Genomic DNA, 19,136 nt, shown 5'->3' with positions numbered 1-19,136 from the left:
ACCCCAGAAAGGAGTGGCTGTTCATCTTCCCATTTTCAAGATAAGAAACTGAGGCCCAGAGAGGGGAAGTGATCTGCCTTCCCCAATGGCTAGAAAGGATAAAACCATTTCAATCCCAGAGGCCAGGCTGATTTGGGAAGACCTCAAATGCCAGGTCAGGCACCGACTGTACCCACAACCCACATCCATCCAGTGTCCCCAAGAAAGCAGAAGTGTGCCCTCTTCCCTCTCCAGGTCTCACTTCCTGCTGTGCCTGGGCTAAGGGTTCAAGTGGGAGGTCACAGCCGTCCCAGGGAAAAGAGAAGTGGAGTGGGCAGGGGGAGCCTGACTGTCTGCACCCACGTCCCCTTTGTCCCAGAAGAGGTTCCCCTTCTGGTCAGTCACTGTGGGTCAGAGATCAGGCATGGAGACCTACTCCCCCCATCCTGCTACCCACCATCTGCTCATTTCCTCCCCAGGCCTTGCAATGCTGTTGTCTCCCCACATGGGGGCTGTGTGACTTTGGGCAAGCTGCTGAATCTGGGCCTCTGTTTCCTCATCTGTAAAATGGGAATGAAAAAAGAAATTGACCCCATAGGGTGGTGGTAAGAAGGCAATTTGCTCATCCAGGAATGTGCTTGGCAAGGTGCTTGGGACACAGCTGACACTCAGAAAATGTTAGCTGTTGACAGGATGGCAAGCCAGTTCACGTGCATCATTTCTTTAAACCTCGCACCTTGACAGGGAGGGACTCTTGGAAGCCCATTTTCCAGAGACAGGAACTGAGACCCAGGGAGGTTAAGACACTCACTCTAAATCACACAGCAAATAATATCCAAGCCAAGATTTGGACCCAAAGGAATCTGGCTTTAGAGCCTTAAGCAATAAACTTCCCAACACACTGTGTGGTGTGGTTACATCGCCTGATTGCTCCCCAGGGTGAAGGCAGCACCCCTGAGCTGTGTGGCTGTGGGTTGTGTGGCTGTGGCGGGTTGTGGTTCTGTGGGGAAGGGCTGTACAGACGTCTTCCCCAGCCGTGGCCCCTGCCATCCTGATGGTGCCACTCCTGGCAACCAGGTGGGTGTAGCAGCCTGTGCCTCTGTGCAGGGTGTGCAGAGGTTGACACTCATGGCCAGACAACCTCACACACACAAAACGATAATGACAAACTCTCGACACGCACAAACACTCTTCTAGACACTTACGAGAGTCAATTCAGTTAACCCTGCGAAGTAGGGAAACACTGTTGTGATCCCATTTTACAGATGAGGAAACTGAGGTGCAGAGCTAGGGAGTGGGAGAGGCTGGATTTGAATACCAGATGCGGTATCCGTGCTCTTCGGCACTAAGCTGCATTGCCTCTCTGAACAGAAGAGAAGTATTATTACTATTACTGATGCTCTTAAATGGACGTTCTTGTTGTCAGTAGGGCAAAGGTTTTGAAGACAGGATGGGGTTCAGGTCCCAACTTCATCAGTGACAAGCTGGCGTCCTTGGGCCAGTGATTTCATCTCTCTGAGCCTCAGTGTCCTCATCCGTATAACGGGCACAAACACAGCACGTACTTACAGCGCAAAGCGGAGGTGAGGATCAAACGAGTTCAGATTTGTAAAAGGCTTTTCTTATTTATTTAGTTAGTCATTTGGTTACACCGGGTGTTCGTTGTGGCTCGCTGGCTCCTTAATGGTGGCATGTGAACTCTTAGTTGCGGCATGCGTGTGGGATCTAGTTCCCTGACCAGGGATCGAATCCAGGCCCCCTGCATTGGGAGCGTGGAGTCTTAACCACAGTGCCACCAGGGAAGTCCCAAGGCTTTTGTTTTTTTAAATTAAGGTATAACATACATAATGTGAGTAATCTTTGGTGTACACCCAGATTGCTTAACCTATGTGACCTCCCTCTGAATCAAGATGCAGACACTCCTCAGCTCCCTTGAAGGCTCCCTCAGCCCCCAGAGATGCCCACTCTTCTGACTTCTTTTTTTTTTTTTGGCTGAGCCGCTCGGCTTGCAGGATCTTAGTTCCCTCACCAGGGATTGAACCGCGGGCTCACGGCAGCGAAAGCACAGAGTCCTAACCACTGGACCACCAGGGAATTCCCTCTTCTGACTTCTATTGTGGGACATTGCTTTTGCCTGTGGTTGACCATCACTGTCATTATTGTTGATGCTGACCACCTGCCATGCACTGTGCAACTGTCCTACATTGAATCTTTAAGCAGCCCTGGAAGGCATTTGCTCCTCTAAGCCCCCATTTTCCAGATGAGGAAACTGAGGCTCAGAGAGGGAAAGTCTTGTCAGAAGTGACATTTGCAAGTGATGGCAGAGCCACATTGCGCAGCTGGGTGGTCTCCTCGCTTTGCAAACTCAGGTGCCCGTGTTGCCCTAACATGGAGTTGTGACACACACACACATCCTTGCAAAACTGTGTCATCACAGCAGGATCACCACCACTGAGAGTTGTGTGAGCACCTCCAGTGATTGCGTGGCCACCCTGTCCTCACGCGCCCCTCTCTCCCCAGGCTGTGCTGTCAGACGATGGGGTGGGCACCTGGCTGGGAGAGCCAGACCCCCCAGAGGAACCCCTCACCTTACAAGCATCTGTTCCGCCTCACCAACTGCGGCTGGGCAACCTCCATCCTCACACCCCTTACCACATCCGGGTGGCGTGTGTCAGTAGCCAGGGCCCCTCACCCTGGACCCACTGGCTTCCTGTGGAGACACCGGAGGGAGGTAAGAAGGGGCTTGTGGCCAGGAGACGTCGCTCACTGCCCCACTGACCCTCGCGTACATCAGTATGATCCCCGGCATCTCCTCTCGCCCGTTTAACCCCTTCCTGCCTCGTCCCCGACTCCTCAGCATGGCACACTGGCATCTCTCCCCCGTGCTTCTGCTCACGGGAGGCCTGCATGAGGTGCCCATGTGCATGCCCTCTGTACCCTGGCCCTACTTCCTGGGAACAGGGGTGGGGGTCAGGAAGAGGTGGGGATGCCAGCTTCCCCTCTTCCCTGTCCTCCAGTGCCCCTGGGCCCTCCTGAGAACGTTAGCGCCATGCGGAATGGAAGCCAAGCCCTCGTGCATTGGCAGGAACCAAGGGCGCCCCTGCAGGGCACCCTGTTAGGGTACCGACTGGCCTATCGAGGTCAGGATACCCCTGAGGTGGGTGCTGCTGGCTAGGTTGGGGCGGAGTGGCTGTGGAGGAGCGAGGAGTGGTGGGGAGAAGATGACAGGACAGACATGGACAGTTGAGCGGGTTGGGTAGGACACCATCACACTGTGCTAGGAGGGCACATTGTGGGACGGTTAAAGGGGTCCGGGAGAGGGTTAGGGATGGCTATTTCTGAATCACGTACAAAGCGTTTCAGTAGACCTATATGTACCAGGACAGTTTTCCAGCAGATAGTGGCATAACATCTTGAGGAAGGGGTGCCTCTTCCTAATTGGCATCAAGGTACTATCTGAGCAAGCAGCACCCTGGGGTGGAGAGATGGGGTGGGAGAGGGGGTGGGGAGTTAGAAGGGGATGGAGCGATGAGGGTGAAAAGATGAGAATTCAGTTCTTCAACACAAGTACCGTGTTCCACGCATCATGCTAGGACTTGAAGACGTGGGAGTGAATGAGACAAAGTCCCAGTCCTGGTGGAGCTGTTATTTTAGTGGGTGTAGAGATGGAGAATGGAAAGGAGAGGACGGGATGGGGGATGAGAAATGAAGGGTAGGAAGAGGTAGGGGATGAGGGACTGCAGATGAGGAGAGAGGAGAGGGCTTTGAGAACGATGGGGAGTTGAGGCTGAGGGTGAAGGCTCAAGCGTTAGGGGCTGGAGCTCTACTCTGATGCCACGTCTGGACGTCCTAGGTGCTAATGGATGTAGGGCTAAGGCGAGAAGTGACCTTGGAGCTGCGGGGAGACAGGTCTGTTCCCAACCTGACGGTGTGCGTGGCAGCCTACACCGCCGCTGGGGACGGACCCTGGAGCCTCCCTGTGCCCCTGGTGCTCTGGCGCCCAGGTAACTCCAAAGCCGTGCTCAGCCCCCTTCAACCTGCCCACAGGGACCTCGTCTCTCCCAGATGCCCGTGACTTGCTTGCTGTACCTTTGAGCATTACCCCAGTCTAGGCTCTGTTCCTACCTGGAACCTTACTGAGAGCCTCACTCCCTCAGCTGTGTCTCACCAGTCTTGCCCTCTCTGAGCATGTCCTCCCTCTGTCCTTTCTCCTCACAGGACAAGGACAGCCAATCCACCAGCTGGGTAAGGACTTCCGCCTCTTCTCTCTCCCTTCCCTCATTGTCGAGTGAGGACCCCATCACCACACACACTCTTTGCACATCCCTTTCGTATTTCTCAAACTCATCACTCTAATCCTCTGCTTCTTGGGTTTGTGTGGTCCTTGGTGGAGGTGGCTGGAATGACCCAGTGCATTGTAGGTACTCAGTGAATGGTGGATGGATGGATGGATGGATGGATGGATGGATGGATGGATGAATGGATCGGTAGTTGGGTAGATGAATCAATTAGTAGGTGGGTGGGTGGATGGATGGATAAATGAACAGACAGGTGAGTTATCCCCCTCATATCCATCCTTCTCAAATATTTCTCCAACAATTCTCAAACATTCCTCCTACACCCATTGTACCCTCCTAGCACTATTACAGCCCCTCTTGTAACTCAACCCACGTTCCTTACATGCCTTCCTGCATTTCTTTGCATACCTTTCCACACTAATCCCACCCTCCTTTCACGTTCATCCCATTATAACCCTTCATTCGTCACACGTGCCTCCCAAACCCAATGCACACCCACACTTCTCATTCACACACTCTGCATACTTTTTACACACTCACCGTACCTCCAACATTGCAAGCACTGTAAAACTTTCAGTCCACACGATCCCACATTCTGCAACTCTCCTTGCACACTCACTCGACACTCCTTACACGTTACTCCCTCACCCCAAGCCGATCCCAACCCATGTCCGCTTTCTGCACACACCCACACCAAACTCCTGGTACACTCAGCACATACCCATCCTCCGTTCCTTACACACTCACTCCCACCTTTTTGCACACCCCTTCCATTCATCCCGTGCTTCTCATCTTCCCTTCTCACGTCCTTTGCGCACTTGTTGCACACTCACCTCACATCCAAGTTACATCCTTACGAATACTGCTCTTCCTTGTATCTAAAACTCCTTGAATACTCCCTGAATCCTCACATATCCCAGTTCCTCCAGTACTTATCTGACACTCTTTACACACTCCTTTGCACACTATGGCCCTTTACACGTTTATTGTACTCTCATCCCTTGCTTTACGAAAACCCTTCCAGGGAATTCCCTGGCGGTCCAGTGGTTAAGACTCAGCACTTTCACTCCCAAGGGCCTGGGTTCGATCCTTGGTCGGGAAACTAAGATCTCAGAAGGCGCAGGGAGGCCAAAAATAAAAATAAAAATAAAACCCGTCCATAGCCATCACACACTCCTCCTCAAAAATATTCCTTGGCCATTGGTCCCTGGAGCCTCAAACTCCTTGCATGTTCATTGCACATGCCTCGTGCACCTGTCCTACACGGTATGCGTTCTCTCCCCACTCATCTGTCTTCCACACCCAAGTCCCCCCTCCTTGCACGATCATCACACATATCACACACCCATAGACCACTTGAGATTTACTCACAACCATCCCGTGCTCACATTACATTGCACAGCCCACCTTGCACAGGTCTCTCACTCTCGTCCCACACTCCTTCCACACGCATCACACAGTCCCCCAGTGTCCATCCCATTCTTTTTGTTAATATTTATTTATTTATTATTATTTATTTTTTTATCTTGGCTGCGCCAGGTCTTAGTTGCGGCATGCAGGATCTTTAGTTGAGGCGTGCGGGCTTTTTAGTTGCGGCGTGCGGACTCTCTTAGTTGTGGCACGCATGTGGGATCTAGTTCCCTGACCAGGGACCGAACCCGGGCGCCCTGCATTGGGAGCGTGGAGTCTTATCGTCCACTGCGCCACCAGGGAAGTCCCTATCCATCCCACTCTTAACTTACCATACTCATCCTACAAGTTTCACACTCTTCCTTGAACATCCACTCCTATCTATCGTATCCACTGCATGCCCTGTCCAGCCCAGCCCAGTCTCCCCAGATAGGGGAACGCACCTGTCACATGCCTCATCAAATATATCCACACCTGCCTCCTTTCAACATCACCCCCTTGGGGCTCAGGGAGCTGGAACCAAGACCTCAACCATGACCTGTCCTGCGTACCCCCTGACAGTGAGTGAACCCCCAGTCCCTGCCTTCTCATGGCCCTGGTGGTATGTACTGCTGGGAGCAGTGGTGGCTGCCGCCTGTGTCCTCATCCTGGCCCTGTTCCTCGTCCACCGGCGGAAGAAAGAGACCCGCTATGGGTGAGTGGGAGTCACGTGGGTTGGAAGGCCAACATGGACTGGGATGGAGGGGCCGGAGGTGGGGAGACCATGAGGAGGCTGGTGCAGGAGGAGAGGTTACCGAGAATCAGAATGAGGGCAAGCCTCTGGGGAGTGAATGGAAGGCAGAAAGCCATCCAAGACGTGCTCAGCAAACACTGGAGGAGAGGGCAGGCAGGCCTGGGGGTGGGGATGGCGTTCGCTTTCACTGTTGGTGGAAGGAGGAGGTTCCACATTGTTCTGCCCTGCCCTCATCTCCTCTCTATTCCCCCCAGAGAGGTGTTCGAACCAACAATGGAGAGGGGCGAGCTGGTGGTCAGGTACCGTGTTCGCAAGTCCTACAGCCGTCGGACCACTGAAGCCACCTGTAAGTGAACCCCATGCCTCCCTGCCTGGGTTTGGGATAAGAAGTATAGAGCTTTGGGCCTGTTGGGCTTCTGCAGATGCATGAACCAAAAGTGTCTGAAGGCCTTGGAATACTAGGATGTTGGAACCACAGACCCTAAGAGCAACAGAATCGTGGAACCACACACCACCTTAGAATCAACCTTAGAATAACTGAATCTTAGACATAGTAGATCTTAGAAAGACCAAGCTTAGAGCCACAGGATCTCAGAACAACGTAATCATGATGATGATGATAAAGATGATGATGATGACCATGAAGAAGACGCTGCTGATGAGATGATTATGACGCTGATGATAACAGCCAACCCTAGCACTGCCTCTGTGACAGGTGCTGTTCTAAGTGCTCTACACAGGTCCCTTCATTTAATCCTCACAACAACCCAATGAGTTAGGTACGTTATCCCCCCGCCCCACTTCAAAGATGAGGAGGCTGCAGCATAGAGAGGTTAAGTAACTTGCTGGAGGCCACACAGCTTGTAAGCTGGAGAGTTGGGATTCAAACCCAGGCCGTTTTGCTCTCAAGTCCATCCTCTTACCTGCCTCTTGGAATTAAAGAATGTGAGAGAGGTAGAATAGATCTTGGCCGAAAGAATTATAATCCAGGACTATAGACCCTTAGGATCTTAAAAATCATAGAATCTTAGAACTATAGACACTCAGAGGATTGTAGCGTTATGGAGGGTCCCAGCTAAGCAGGGACCTCAGAGGCCATCCAGTCCAATCTCTTAATCTCTCCATTTGGAGAAACAGATCCAGAAAGAAAAGGGACAGAGTTAGGTATCTTCCTAGCACACAGTGAGAAGACCGCCAGGGCCCCAGGGAGACACCAGAAGGGGCTGGGAAAGACATTTATTGAAAAGGAGAAGGAAGAGGAAGTGACGGGGTCACAGCAATCTAACGGAATAACGTGCGGCGGCAGTTCTCAAAGTGTGACCTGAGTCCCCGGGAGTACCCGAGACCTTCGCAGGAGGTCCACGAGGTCAAAATTATTTTCATATTAACACCAAGACATCTTTTGCCCTTTGGCACTCTCATTCTCTCGCAAGCACTCCATGGAGTTTCCCAGAGGCTTCCTAATATGTGATGATGTCATCGTTCTGTTGATTGATTGAACATGTGCTTATGTATGCTTGTGTTTGGGAAATCTACCCGTGGGACTTCCCTGGCAGTGGCGGTCCAGTGGTTAAGACTCCGTTGCTTCCACTGCAGGGGGTGCGGGTTTGATTCCTGGACGGGGAACTAAGATCCTGTATGCTGTGCCACGAGGCCAAAAAAAAAAAGAAAAAGAAAAAGAAAATCTTTCCGTTTTCATTTTGAACACAATAAATACTGGTGTATAGATGACCTACATAAAAGAAAGCTCTTTTCAGGCCTCAATAATTTTAAGAATGTGAAGGGGTCCTGAGGCCAATAAGTTGGAAAACGATTGCTACACAGCAGTGAAAATAATAGATCCGACTACACACGACAACTACATTACAATGATCTCATAGACATTGTGTTGAGTGAAAGAAGCCAGACACAAAAGAGAACATATGATGTGATTCCACGTTTATAACATCCCCAAACAGAAAAGACTCATCTGGGGTAGGAAAAGTCAGGGAAGTGGACTCCCCTGAGAGGGCAGGTCATGGTCTGTTCTTCACCTGGGTGCTAGTTACACTGTAGTGTTTGGTTTGTGAAAATCCACTGAGCTGCTCACTTATGATTTTTGCAGTTTATACTTCAATAAACAGTTAAGAAATATTTCTAACAACTGGTACGGCAGGACGCTAACCAATCAGGGTGCCCACTAGTGCAAGATTATGTGCCAGGCTCTAACCCTTTAGTTGCTGCTCTGGGGGAAGATTCAGGGGGGTTAGAGGAGAAGCTAGGGTGGGGCTGGGGGGGTGCTCTGGGCCATTAGCTAATTTTGAATGAATGCAGAAGTATTTCAGCATTTTAACGATGGGTATACAGGCATACCTCAGAGATGTGGTGGGTTTGATTCCAGACCACCACGATAAAGCAAATAATGCAATAAAGCAAGTCACACGCATTTTTGGCTTTCCCAGCGCATAGAAAAGTTATGTTTACACTATACTGCAGTCTACTAAGTGTGCAATAGCATTATATCTTTAAAAACGATGTACATACCTTAATTTTAAGTTGCTTTATTCCTGAAAAATGCCAACCACCATCCGAGCCTTCAGTGAATTGTAGTAGTAACATCAAAGATCACTGATCACGGGTCATCATAACAAATATAAAAATCATGAAAAGTTTTGAAATATTGCCAGAATGACCAAAATGTGACACGGAGACACGGGGCAAGCAAATGCTATTGGGAAAATGGCGCCGATAGACTCGCTCGACACAAGGTTGCCACGGGTCTTCAGTGTGTAAAAAACACAATATCTGCAAAGTGCAATAAAATGAGCACGCCTGTATCCCTATGGGCGAGCGTCGTCTGGGTGTCAGCCCCGCTCCATGGCTCTGTCTACCCCTACCTCCCATGCAGTGAACAGCCTGGGCATCAGTGAAGAGCTGAAGGAGAAGCTGCGGGATGTGATGGTGGACCGGCATAAGGTGGCCCTGGGGAAGACCCTGGGAGAAGGTGAGTCCCCCCTTAACACACACACACATCTCCCTGAACCATGAAGTTCTCCCCACCCCCGCCCAGCCACAGGAAATGCAGTCTCTACAACGCCCCCCTGAGGTCAGCATCTCTCTCTGGTCCCCCACAGGAGAGTTTGGAGCTGTGATGGAAGGCCAGCTCAACCAGGATGACTCCATCCTCAAGGTGGCTGTGAAGACGATGAAGAGTGAGTCTGTACATGCATGTGCACACATGTGGGATCCCCATCCCTTAATCTCAGGTCCCTTCCCTGTTCCCCTAAGGAAGCAGAAGAACAGGAAAGGTAACAGCAATTTAGCCCAACCACAGAACCTCAGTGTTTCCGGACAGGAAATGGAGTCCCTGCCAGGTCCTTCAACAGAGGGAACTTAATACAGGGAGATTACTCAAAGGTGTAGGGAAAACTGAAGGAACAGCTGGGAGCAGTGAGACAATTAGCAGCAGCACTATGTCACTTCCACCCCCAGGCCCGAAGGGCAGAGGCAGGAAGTGGTGTTACCAGAGCCCACAGCCAGAGCTCCCTGATGGGATTTAGGAATCACAGAGTTAGGGGCTACCTCGTGGGAGCTCGAAACACAGAGGAGACACAGCCACCGCCAAGGCAATACTGGAAGCAGAAAGAGAGAGGATGAAATGCCCTGACTTCTCCCCTCCACTCGCCCACCTGTCAATCTCCCATCGGTGCTTCCCATTGGCAGGCTCCAACAGGAAACAGCAGGAAAGGGAGCCTGGGAAATGTAGTTTTCAAAGGGCCCAGCCCCCTGTGATGCATAGCAGAGCAGGGTAAGGTCGAGAATGAGGCACACCTGGCTTCATCATTTACCCGCTGTGTGATCTCAGGTTAGTGACTATCCCTCTCCGAGCCTCCCATTCCTCATCTGGAGAAAAGGATCATAACGTCTCTACCTCCTAGGGTGTTGTGTGGCAAAGCACTTAATGCTGGGGTTGGCACATTGAACTCACAATTAATGTGGACTAAAACCCTATTATTTACATCATCAGAGAGGGTGGGAGCCAGTCCAGGTTCACACAGCACAGGAAGTCCAGGGCCAAGTCCTTTCCACATAGGGATGAAGCTTAGAGGGTCAGGCTGGAGGTAAGGGAGAAATGATCCTTTCAAAGTCACAGCGGCTAAAAGCTTGGGTTATGGAGTTATAACTCATTCCCTCATTCATTACTGAGTGCCTCTTGCATACCAGGTTATGTTCCTGACCTGGGTTTGAATCCCAGCTGTGTGACGCTGAGCAAGTCACTTTGCCTCCATGAGCCAGTGTCCCGAGTTGCAAAACAATGGGGACAATGGTAGGGATCCCAGGGCGCCTGCGACTGTGCTGGGAAGCAGCCTAGCACAGAGCTGCACATGGACCCCGGAGCCAGACTGCCTGCGTTTGAGCTCTGTCTAGTCCTCTTGCTAGCTGTGTGTGCCCTTAAGCAGGTTTCTTAACCATTCTGTGCATTGGTCTCCCCCATCTTTTTTTTTTTAATTTATTTATTTTTATTTTATTTATTTTTAGCTGCGCTGGGTCTTCGTTGCTGCACGCGGGCTTTCTCTAGTTGTGGCGAGCGGGGGCTACTCTTCGTAGTAGTGCGCGGGCTTCTCATTGCGGTGGCTACTCTTGTGGCGGAGCACGGGCTCTAGACACACGGGCTTCAGTAGTTGCGGCACGCTGACTCAGTAGTTGTGCCTCTCGGGCTCTAGAGCGCAGGCTCAGTAGTTGTGGTGCACGGCCCTAGTTGCTCCGCAGCAAGTGAGATCTTCCCGGACCAGGGCTTGAACCCACGTCCCCTGCACTGGCAGGCAGATCCGCTGCGCCACCAGGGAAGCCCCTCCCCATCTTTAAAATGGGGAAAGTAGGGCTTCCCTGGTGGCGCAGTGGTTGAGAGTCCGCCTGCCGATGCAGGGGACGCGGGTTCGTGCCCCGGTCCAGGAAGATCCCACATGCGGCGGAGCGGCTGGGCCCGTGAGCCATGGCCGCTGAGCCTGCGCGTCTGGAGCCTGTGCTCCGCAACGGGAGAGGCCACAACGGTGAGAGGCCCGCGTACCGCAAAAAAAAAAAAAAAAAAAAAAAAAAAAAAATGGGGAAAGTAATAGAAACTCCTCAGAGGATTAAATGAGTTAATAGATGTAGAGTGCTGAATACAGCACCTGGTACTTACAAATCACGTTTGATAAAGAAGAGGATGATGATGGTGATGAGGCCGAGGAGGAGGAGGGAAAGAGTCCTCCCTCCCCACCCCTCCTCCTCATACACCTTCCTCTCTCCCCCAAGTTGCCATCTGCACAAGGTCAGAGCTGGAGGATTTCCTGAGTGAAGCCGTCTGCATGAAAGAATTCGACCACCCCAACGTCATGAGGCTCATCGGTGAGGGAGGGCAGATTTAGGGGGTCGACAGGCCCCGTCTAGGCCGCAGCAGAGGGAAGACCCCTCCCTTGGGCACTGAGAAAAATCAAACCTCCAGGCTTCCTCCTCCCTGCTCCCTGAGAGTCAGCAAGTTCCCCCCTTCCTCTCTCCCTCAGCTTGGAATGTGACATCTGACCTTTCCCAGAAATAGCTGAGGTCCCCAGGAGGGCTGGAGAAACAACCCTGGGAACAGTGCTGGAAATGGCTTCTCTGAAGCTTGGTCCGTCACCCCCCTCCTCAACAATTTGGAGGCCAGACTTGAGGGGGAGGGAGAAACAGAGCTGAGAGATGGGGTGGCTTCCCCTTCTGCCCAACTCCAGTGACAGGGCTGCCTGGGGGCACTCAGGCGTCTGTTTCCAGGGTTCCGAACGAGAGGGCTTCCCGGCACCCGTGGTCATCTTACCTTTCATGAAACACGGAGACCTACACAGTTTCCTTCTCTATTCCCGGCTTGGGGACCAGCCAGTGGTGAGAGCATTTTATTGTCTGGCCCACAAGTGTTAATTGAGCACCTACCAGGTACCCAGAGCCGCTCAGACACTGGGAAGGCCAAGGTGACCAGGAGCCTGCTTGCATGGAGCTGTCTGCCAGTGGGGGGACCAGACAATAAATAAGTTAAACAAATAAGCAAGATAATTTAAGTGCTAGGAAGGAAATAGAGCAGGGTGAGTGACAGGGAGGCCAGGCAGTTAATTTGGGTGAACAGGGAAGGTCTCGCTGAGGAGGGGAACTTGAAGGAGGAGGTGGGGAGATCTGGGAGAAAGCAGTCCCAGCAGAGGGCACAGCATGTGCAAAGGCTCAGAGGTGGGAACAAGCATGGCTTGTTTAAAGACCAGAAAGGGGGCTCCCTGCTGGAGCATATGTCAAGGACAAGAACAATAGGAGATCAAGACAGAGGAAGGCAGGAGGGGATGACATAGGGCCGTATTAGAAAGGGGTGGGATTTAATTCTTGGGGCCCTGGGAGAGCATCGCAGGGCAGAGCTAGGAGAGAGGAAGGGAGGAGGGATAGATCTCGGGGACTCTTCTGAACCTCTACTCCCTCCTGCCCCGGCCCCCCCAGTTCTTGCCCACTCAGATGCTGGTGAAGTTCATGGCAGACATTGCCAGTGGCATGGAGTATCTGAGTACCAAGAGATTCATACACCGGGACTTGGCCGCCAGGAACTGCATGTGAGTTTCCACCCTTCCAGGAATCCCCCCTCCTTCCGGGACACTGCCCCCCGCCCCACCCTCCTTCCCAGGATGGAAGAGGGCGCTAGAAACACACAGCCTTCAGGCAGGTCAGAGCTCAGGAGTGGAATAGAGAGGTGAGCAGGGAGGCTGGGGCCGGCTTTCTGGAGGAGGTGGGCCCTGAACCGAGATCCTGAAGGAGTACTGAGATGTGAAGAAAAGTGACAAGAGTGAGGGCTCGGTGGGTAGCATGTGGTGAGCAAAAGGGCAGAGGTGACCGATGAGGGTGGTGACATTTAAGCTTCATCTTTGTCCCCCTCCATGCTGAGTGTCTTACCTGGGGCTACCCTTGGGGAGGGGCCACACTGGGTAAAGAGACCACACCCCCTGCCAAGGGACAAGCAGAAAATAGGTCAGAACCAGGGCTAAAGTGAGGGTGAGGTGTGTGTATGTGTGTGTGTACACACAGGCTTAGAATATTAGTCTCATTACACTCTTGGACTCAGAAATAGGAGCTGGAGAATCAGAGAATCTTTGGGAATTCCCTGGTGGTCCAGTAGTTAGGACTCTGCACTATCAGTGCTGAGGACCCAGGTTCGATCCCTGGTCGGGGAGCTAAGATCCCACAAACCACGCAGCACGGCCCCCCAAAAAAGAGAATCAGAGAATCTTCTATAAGACATGCAAATTTTCACAAATGTCTTTATTCCCGCCACCCCCAGTTTTTTTTTTTTTTTTGGCCATACTGCGAGGGCATGCGGGATCTTAGTTCCCGGACCAGGGATTGAACCCGTGCCCCCTGCAGTGGAAGTGCGGAGTCCTAACCACTGGACTGCCAGGGAATTCCACCCCCCCCCAACTTTTTACTTTGAAAAATTCCAAATCTGCAGAAAAGTTGAAAGAATTGTGCAATGAACACCCATATCTCCTCCTTGTTGAGATGTTGCCACATTTGTCCTCTCTTCTCTTTCTCTCTCTCCCCTCAACCATTTGAAAGTAAGTTGCCAAGATGGTGACACTCCACCCCTAAATCTTCAGTAGGTATCTCCTAAAATCAGGACTTATGCCTAAACAACCACAATTCTGTTATCACACGTAAGAAGATTAACAATAATTCTGTAACACAACCTACTATCCAATCCATGTTCCAGTTCCGCCGATTGTCCTTCAAAATGTCTTTTCGGGATATTTTTTCCCCCAAAACCAGGATCTATGCAAAGTTCCCAGATTGCGTTTGGTTGTTGTACCCCTTGGTCCCTTTTAATCTAGAATTACCCTCCACCACCATTACCTGTGTATAGTTGGGGTTTTTTTTTGCGGTACGCGGGCCTCTCACTGCTGTGGCCTCTCCCGTTGCGGAGCACAGGCTCCGGACACGCAGGCTTAGCGGCCACGGCTCATGGGCCCAGCCGCTCAGCGGCATGTGGGATCTTTCCGGACCAGGACACGAACCAGTGTCCCCCGCATCAGCAGGCAGACTCTCAACCACTGCGCCACCAGGGAAGCCCTGTGTATAGTTTTGTGGCATATTCTTTTGGAAGAGATCAGGCCAGTTGTCTTGTAGGATGTCCCATGTATAAGATGTGTCTGTTTCCTTGTGGTGGCATTTGCCTTGTTCCTGTGTTCCCTTTATTTCCTATAAACTGGAAAGGAGGTCTAAAGGCATGAATAGACTCAGTCAAAATGGAAGTTCTTTTATTTCTGTAACGTGGGCTGATCCTCGTTAAGCCCACAATGTAACAGTGACACCAAAAATCAGGGCGGACAATCAATTGTTATGCACCCGTCACATTTTCTGTTAAGTTGTTAAAATATTAAAATACTTCCTTACCAGTTGGCAACTGGCCACTTCCCCAAGCTTCCCATGTGCTCCACAGCCACCAGCTTAGATGCCTGAGTATCACCCATCTCCACCCCCCACCCCCCAGACACAGCAGTTAAAGGTTAACTCCTAGCATATTAGGGGCCTCCGGGGTCTGTTCTGGTTGGTCATTACCCAAGTCCATCACCCTGGGTAGAAATAATCAATTCTTTTTTTAAAAATTAATTAATTAATATTTATTTTTGGCTGCGTTGGGTCTTCGTTGCTGCACGTGAGCCTCTCATTGCGGTGGCCTCTCTCATTCTGGAGCACGGGCTCTAGTCATGCGGGCTTCAGTAGTTGTGGCTTGCGGGCTCTAGGGTGCAGGCTCAGTAGTTGTGGTGCATGGGCTTGGTTGCTCCGCGGCATGTGGGATCTTCCCAGACCAGGGCTCGAACCCGTGTCTCCTGTATTGGCAGGTGGATTCTTAACCAGAGCCACCAGGGAAGTCCCCGAAATCATCAATTCTTTTTTTTTTTTTTGCGGTACGCAGGCCTCTCACTGCTGTGGCCTCTCCCGTTGCGGAGCACAGGCTGCGGACGCGCAGGCTCAGCGGCCATGGCTCACGGGCCCAGCCACTCCGCGGCATGTGGGATCTTCCCGGACCGGGGCACGAACCCATGTCCCCTGCATCAGCAGGCGGACTCTCAACCACTGCGCCACCAGGGAAGCCCATCAATTCTTAAAAAAACAGAATCCCAGATACTCAGATGCAAGAATCAGGGAATCTTCTATTTATATAAAGCACAAAAACAAGCACAAGTAATCCATGCTGCTAGAAGTGAAGATCTTGATCACCTAGGAGGGGTAGTTATACGCTAGGAAGGAAGGACCGGTAACCTTTCTTTCTCATTTTAAAAAATCGATGTCTATTCTACATACACTGAAATATGCACATTTTCTGCATGCAGTTCAATGAATGTTTACGTGTCTATAGACCCATGGAAACAACCACCACTAGATCAAGATAAAGAACATTTCTAGGCCCTTGGCAGGCTGTCACCTGCCCTTCCCAGTCACTGCCCCCAAGGGGTAACCACTATTCTGTACTTTTGTCCCCATCAACTTCTGTCACCTCTTCTTAAATGTCATGTAAGTGGAATCGCAATTTTGACTCCTTTGTGTCTAGCTTATTTTGCTCAGCATGAAGTTTTGAGATTAGTCCATGTCATTGTACGTATCAGTAGTTCTTTTTCTTTGCTGTGTGGTATTGCATTGCACAGATGCCCCACGATGTTCTGTTTCTTAATCTAGTTTCTGGTTACCTGGATGTGTTTATGAAAATTCAGTGAGCTCGGGCTTCCCTGGTGACGCAGTGGTTAAGGATCCGCCTGCCAATGCAGGAGACATGGGTTCAAGCCCTGGTCCAGGAAGATCCCACATGCCGCAGAACAACTAAGCCCGTGCGCCACAACCACTGAGCCTGTGCTCTAGAGCCCGCAAGCCACAACTACTGAGCCTGTGTGCCACAACTACTGAGCCCGTGCGCCACAACTACTGAGCCTGCACTCTGGAGCCCACAAGCCAAACTGCTGAAGCCCGTGCGCCTAGAGCCCGTGCTCAGCAACAAGAGAAGCCACTGCAATCAGAAGCCCGTGCACCACAACAAAGAGTAGCCCCCGCTCACTGCAGCTAGAGAAAGCCCGCGTGCAGCAACAAAGATCTAACTCAGCCAAAAATAAATAAATACATTTATTAAAAAAAAAATTCAGTGAGCTCTTCATTTAAGATTTGTGCATGTTTCTGTGTATATAGTATACTTCAAAAACACAGTTAAAAAAAAATCAGAGACTCCAACCCAAGGAGTCTAGGAAGGACCTTAGAATCTGGCAAAAAGCCAGATCTGGGAAGGCCCATAGCAGCCCTTTCCCACCCACCTTTTACAGAGGGTATAAGAAGTAACACGGTTCCCTCCCAGTCTGGGGCAAGGCGGGGAAACTGATCCCCAGCCCCAAACAGGACAGCCAGGGCAAGAGATGGAGACGTGTCTGAGAGTAAGGGCAGGCTTCCTGGTGGAGGGGGCTGATGCTGTGACCCCATTCCTCTCCCCAATCTGGTAGGCTGAACGAGAACATGTCGGTGTGTGTGGCGGACTTTGGGCTCTCCAAGAAGATCTACAACGGGGACTACTACCGCCAGGGACGCATCGCCAAGATGCCGGTCAAGTGGATCGCCATCGAGAGCCTGGCTGACCGCGTCTACACCAGCAAGAGCGATGTGGTACGTGCACCCCTGGCAGGAGTAGGGAGCAGGGGGAGGGCGTGGCCTGATCATCTCACACCAGACCTGGGCTCACAGGGACGTGAGGGCTTCCCTGCGCAGGGGTCCGCCGCAGGGACCACGTGTGGTGGGCATCTGTGAACGGTGGTGTGGACATGCTGGGGGTATGCATAGGCCCATGGGTGCATGGTGACAGGTTGCTACATGGGATATGTAGACAGTTTAGGTTGGGAGAGGCAGTGGTAAGTGTATACATGTGTATAGCCAGGGTGTGGAGGGTGACCCGAGACCACGTGTCCGTGAAGCGTATAATTGTTTGCACGGGTGGGCAGGTCTATGTGTGCCCACAAGTTGCCTCCGTAAGTGTGTACCTGTACCAAAGTGTTTCTGTGAATAGCTGTGATGCACCCACAAAGATAGCTGTGAACACATAAGTGTGGGGACACCCATGAATCTGTATGTTGGGTGAGGGCATCTGTGCAGGAGAGACCCCCTAAGTTCTCTCCCTTCTACCCCACCACAGTGGTCCTTCGGGGTGACAATGTGGGAGATTGCCACTCGAGGCCAAACCCCATATCCAGGAGTGGAGAACAGCGAGATTTACGACTACCTGCGCCAGGGAAACCGCCTGAAGCAGCCTGTGGACTGTCTGGATGGATTGTGAGAACCCACAGGATCCCCTCCCCCCATCTCAGATTTTACACCCAAACTCTGAGCACCCCACATGGCCCTGACATCTCCAGGACCCCCTAAAACCACAGAATCCCTCAGACTGTTGAGGAACCCACCTGCCCCCTCACCCATGCTCCACAGAACCACCATTAGCCCATGAGGTATGAATTAGCAAAAGGTGCCCTTTCCTCCTTTGCTTTGTGTGTGGAATAGAGGCTAGAGCAGCACCCCTACCCTGGCCAGGTATCCGTGGGCGATGAATAATGACACGCCCCCACTCACAAAGAATTCTAATTCCTCCCAGACTCCTGGGTACCCACACTCCCCCCACGTGCTCTTCAACATGAGCCCTCCGCCAAACCCTTATAATGAGCTTCTCCAAACTCTCCAGGCTCCTCTGAGACGTTCCCAGAATCCTTTACGGTGGTGCTTATCAAATTTTGCCATCCCATGGAACACACAGAGGAGAGCACCTTGGGGGTAAAGAGAAGATGTTGCTTGGATCGGGAGGGGAGAGCCCGGGGCTTCAGACTCTCCAGGTCCTCCTTGGGTGCTCCAAGAGCTGAGGGCAGTAAGAATAGCTAACATTTCTATAGAACTTACTAGAAGGTATGGTTTTAAGTGCTTTGCGTGCATTAAGTCATTTGGTCCTTACTACAGCCATACGAAGTGGGTTGGCACCCTTATTATTCCCATATGCAGATGAGGCCCACGTCAAGGGAAAATCATTTGCCAAAGGTTGCATAGCTGGTGTATTAGTTATCTATATCCCCCAAATCCAGTAGCTTAAAACAACAAGCATTTATTACCTCGCATGGTTTCTGAAGGTCGGGAGTCTGGGAACTGCTTAGCAGGGTAATTCTGGATCAGGGTTTCTAATGAGGTTACAGTCAAGATGTCAGCTGGGGCTGAAGCCATCTGAAGTTTGAGACTGGAAGATCTCTTGCAAGGTGGCTCACTCACATGGCTGTGGCAGAAGGCCTCGGTTCCTTGCCACGCGGACCCCTCTATAGCGCTGCTTGAGTTTTCTCATGACATGGCGGCTGGCCTCCCCCAGATGAGCGTTCCAAGAGAAAGAACAAGGAGGAATCCACAATACCTTTCCAACCTAGTCTCAGAATCACACACACTATCACTGCTGCCGAGTCAGAATCCAGTGACTAAATCCAACCCACACTCAAGGGGAGGGAGGGTAGCCTCCATCTTTTGAAGGGAGGAATGGCACAGAATTTGAGTACGTATTTTATTTATTTATTTATTTGTTTGTTTTTTTGTTTTTGGCCACGCCGTGTGGCATGCGGGATCTTAGTTCCCAGACCAGGGGCCGAACCCGTGCCCCCTGTAGTGAGAGCGCAGAGTCTTAACCACTGGACCGCCAGGGAAGT

The 19,136-nt window shown here is 51.5% G+C and overlaps 1 protein-coding gene and 1 non-coding gene across 3 annotated transcripts in view; both read left to right on the top strand.

The window, feature by feature from the left end:
• The window catches only part of AXL (AXL receptor tyrosine kinase), a 30,303-nt gene that overhangs the window by 9,522 nt on the left and 1,645 nt on the right, over positions 1–19,136 (top strand). For both annotated transcript variants that reach the window (XM_030874178.2, XM_030874175.2), the window contains 13 exons: positions 2,500–2,710; positions 2,997–3,136; positions 3,833–3,983; positions 4,198–4,224; positions 6,249–6,381; positions 6,675–6,766; positions 9,308–9,403; positions 9,534–9,611; positions 11,695–11,787; positions 12,173–12,294; positions 12,889–12,998; positions 16,920–17,079; positions 17,603–17,739. In XM_030874178.2, the coding sequence (XP_030730038.1) occupies positions 2,500–2,710; positions 2,997–3,136; positions 3,833–3,983; positions 4,198–4,224; positions 6,249–6,381; positions 6,675–6,766; positions 9,308–9,403; positions 9,534–9,611; positions 11,695–11,787; positions 12,173–12,294; positions 12,889–12,998; positions 16,920–17,079; positions 17,603–17,739 (1,550 nt within the window). The remainder of the gene's footprint in view (positions 1–2,499; positions 2,711–2,996; positions 3,137–3,832; positions 3,984–4,197; positions 4,225–6,248; positions 6,382–6,674; positions 6,767–9,307; positions 9,404–9,533; positions 9,612–11,694; positions 11,788–12,172; positions 12,295–12,888; positions 12,999–16,919; positions 17,080–17,602; positions 17,740–19,136) is intronic.
• Positions 13,541–13,613, top strand: TRNAD-AUC (transfer RNA aspartic acid (anticodon AUC)). The gene has a single exon. It is a non-coding gene; the product is annotated as a tRNA-Asp (tRNA).

This window comes from Globicephala melas, chromosome 19, assembly GCF_963455315.2.
Source record: "Globicephala melas chromosome 19, mGloMel1.2, whole genome shotgun sequence".
NCBI classification, from domain to species: Eukaryota; Metazoa; Chordata; class Mammalia; order Artiodactyla; family Delphinidae; genus Globicephala; species Globicephala melas.
Note: the sequence above shows the minus strand (reverse complement) of the source record. Positions and strands in the feature narration are given on the sequence as shown.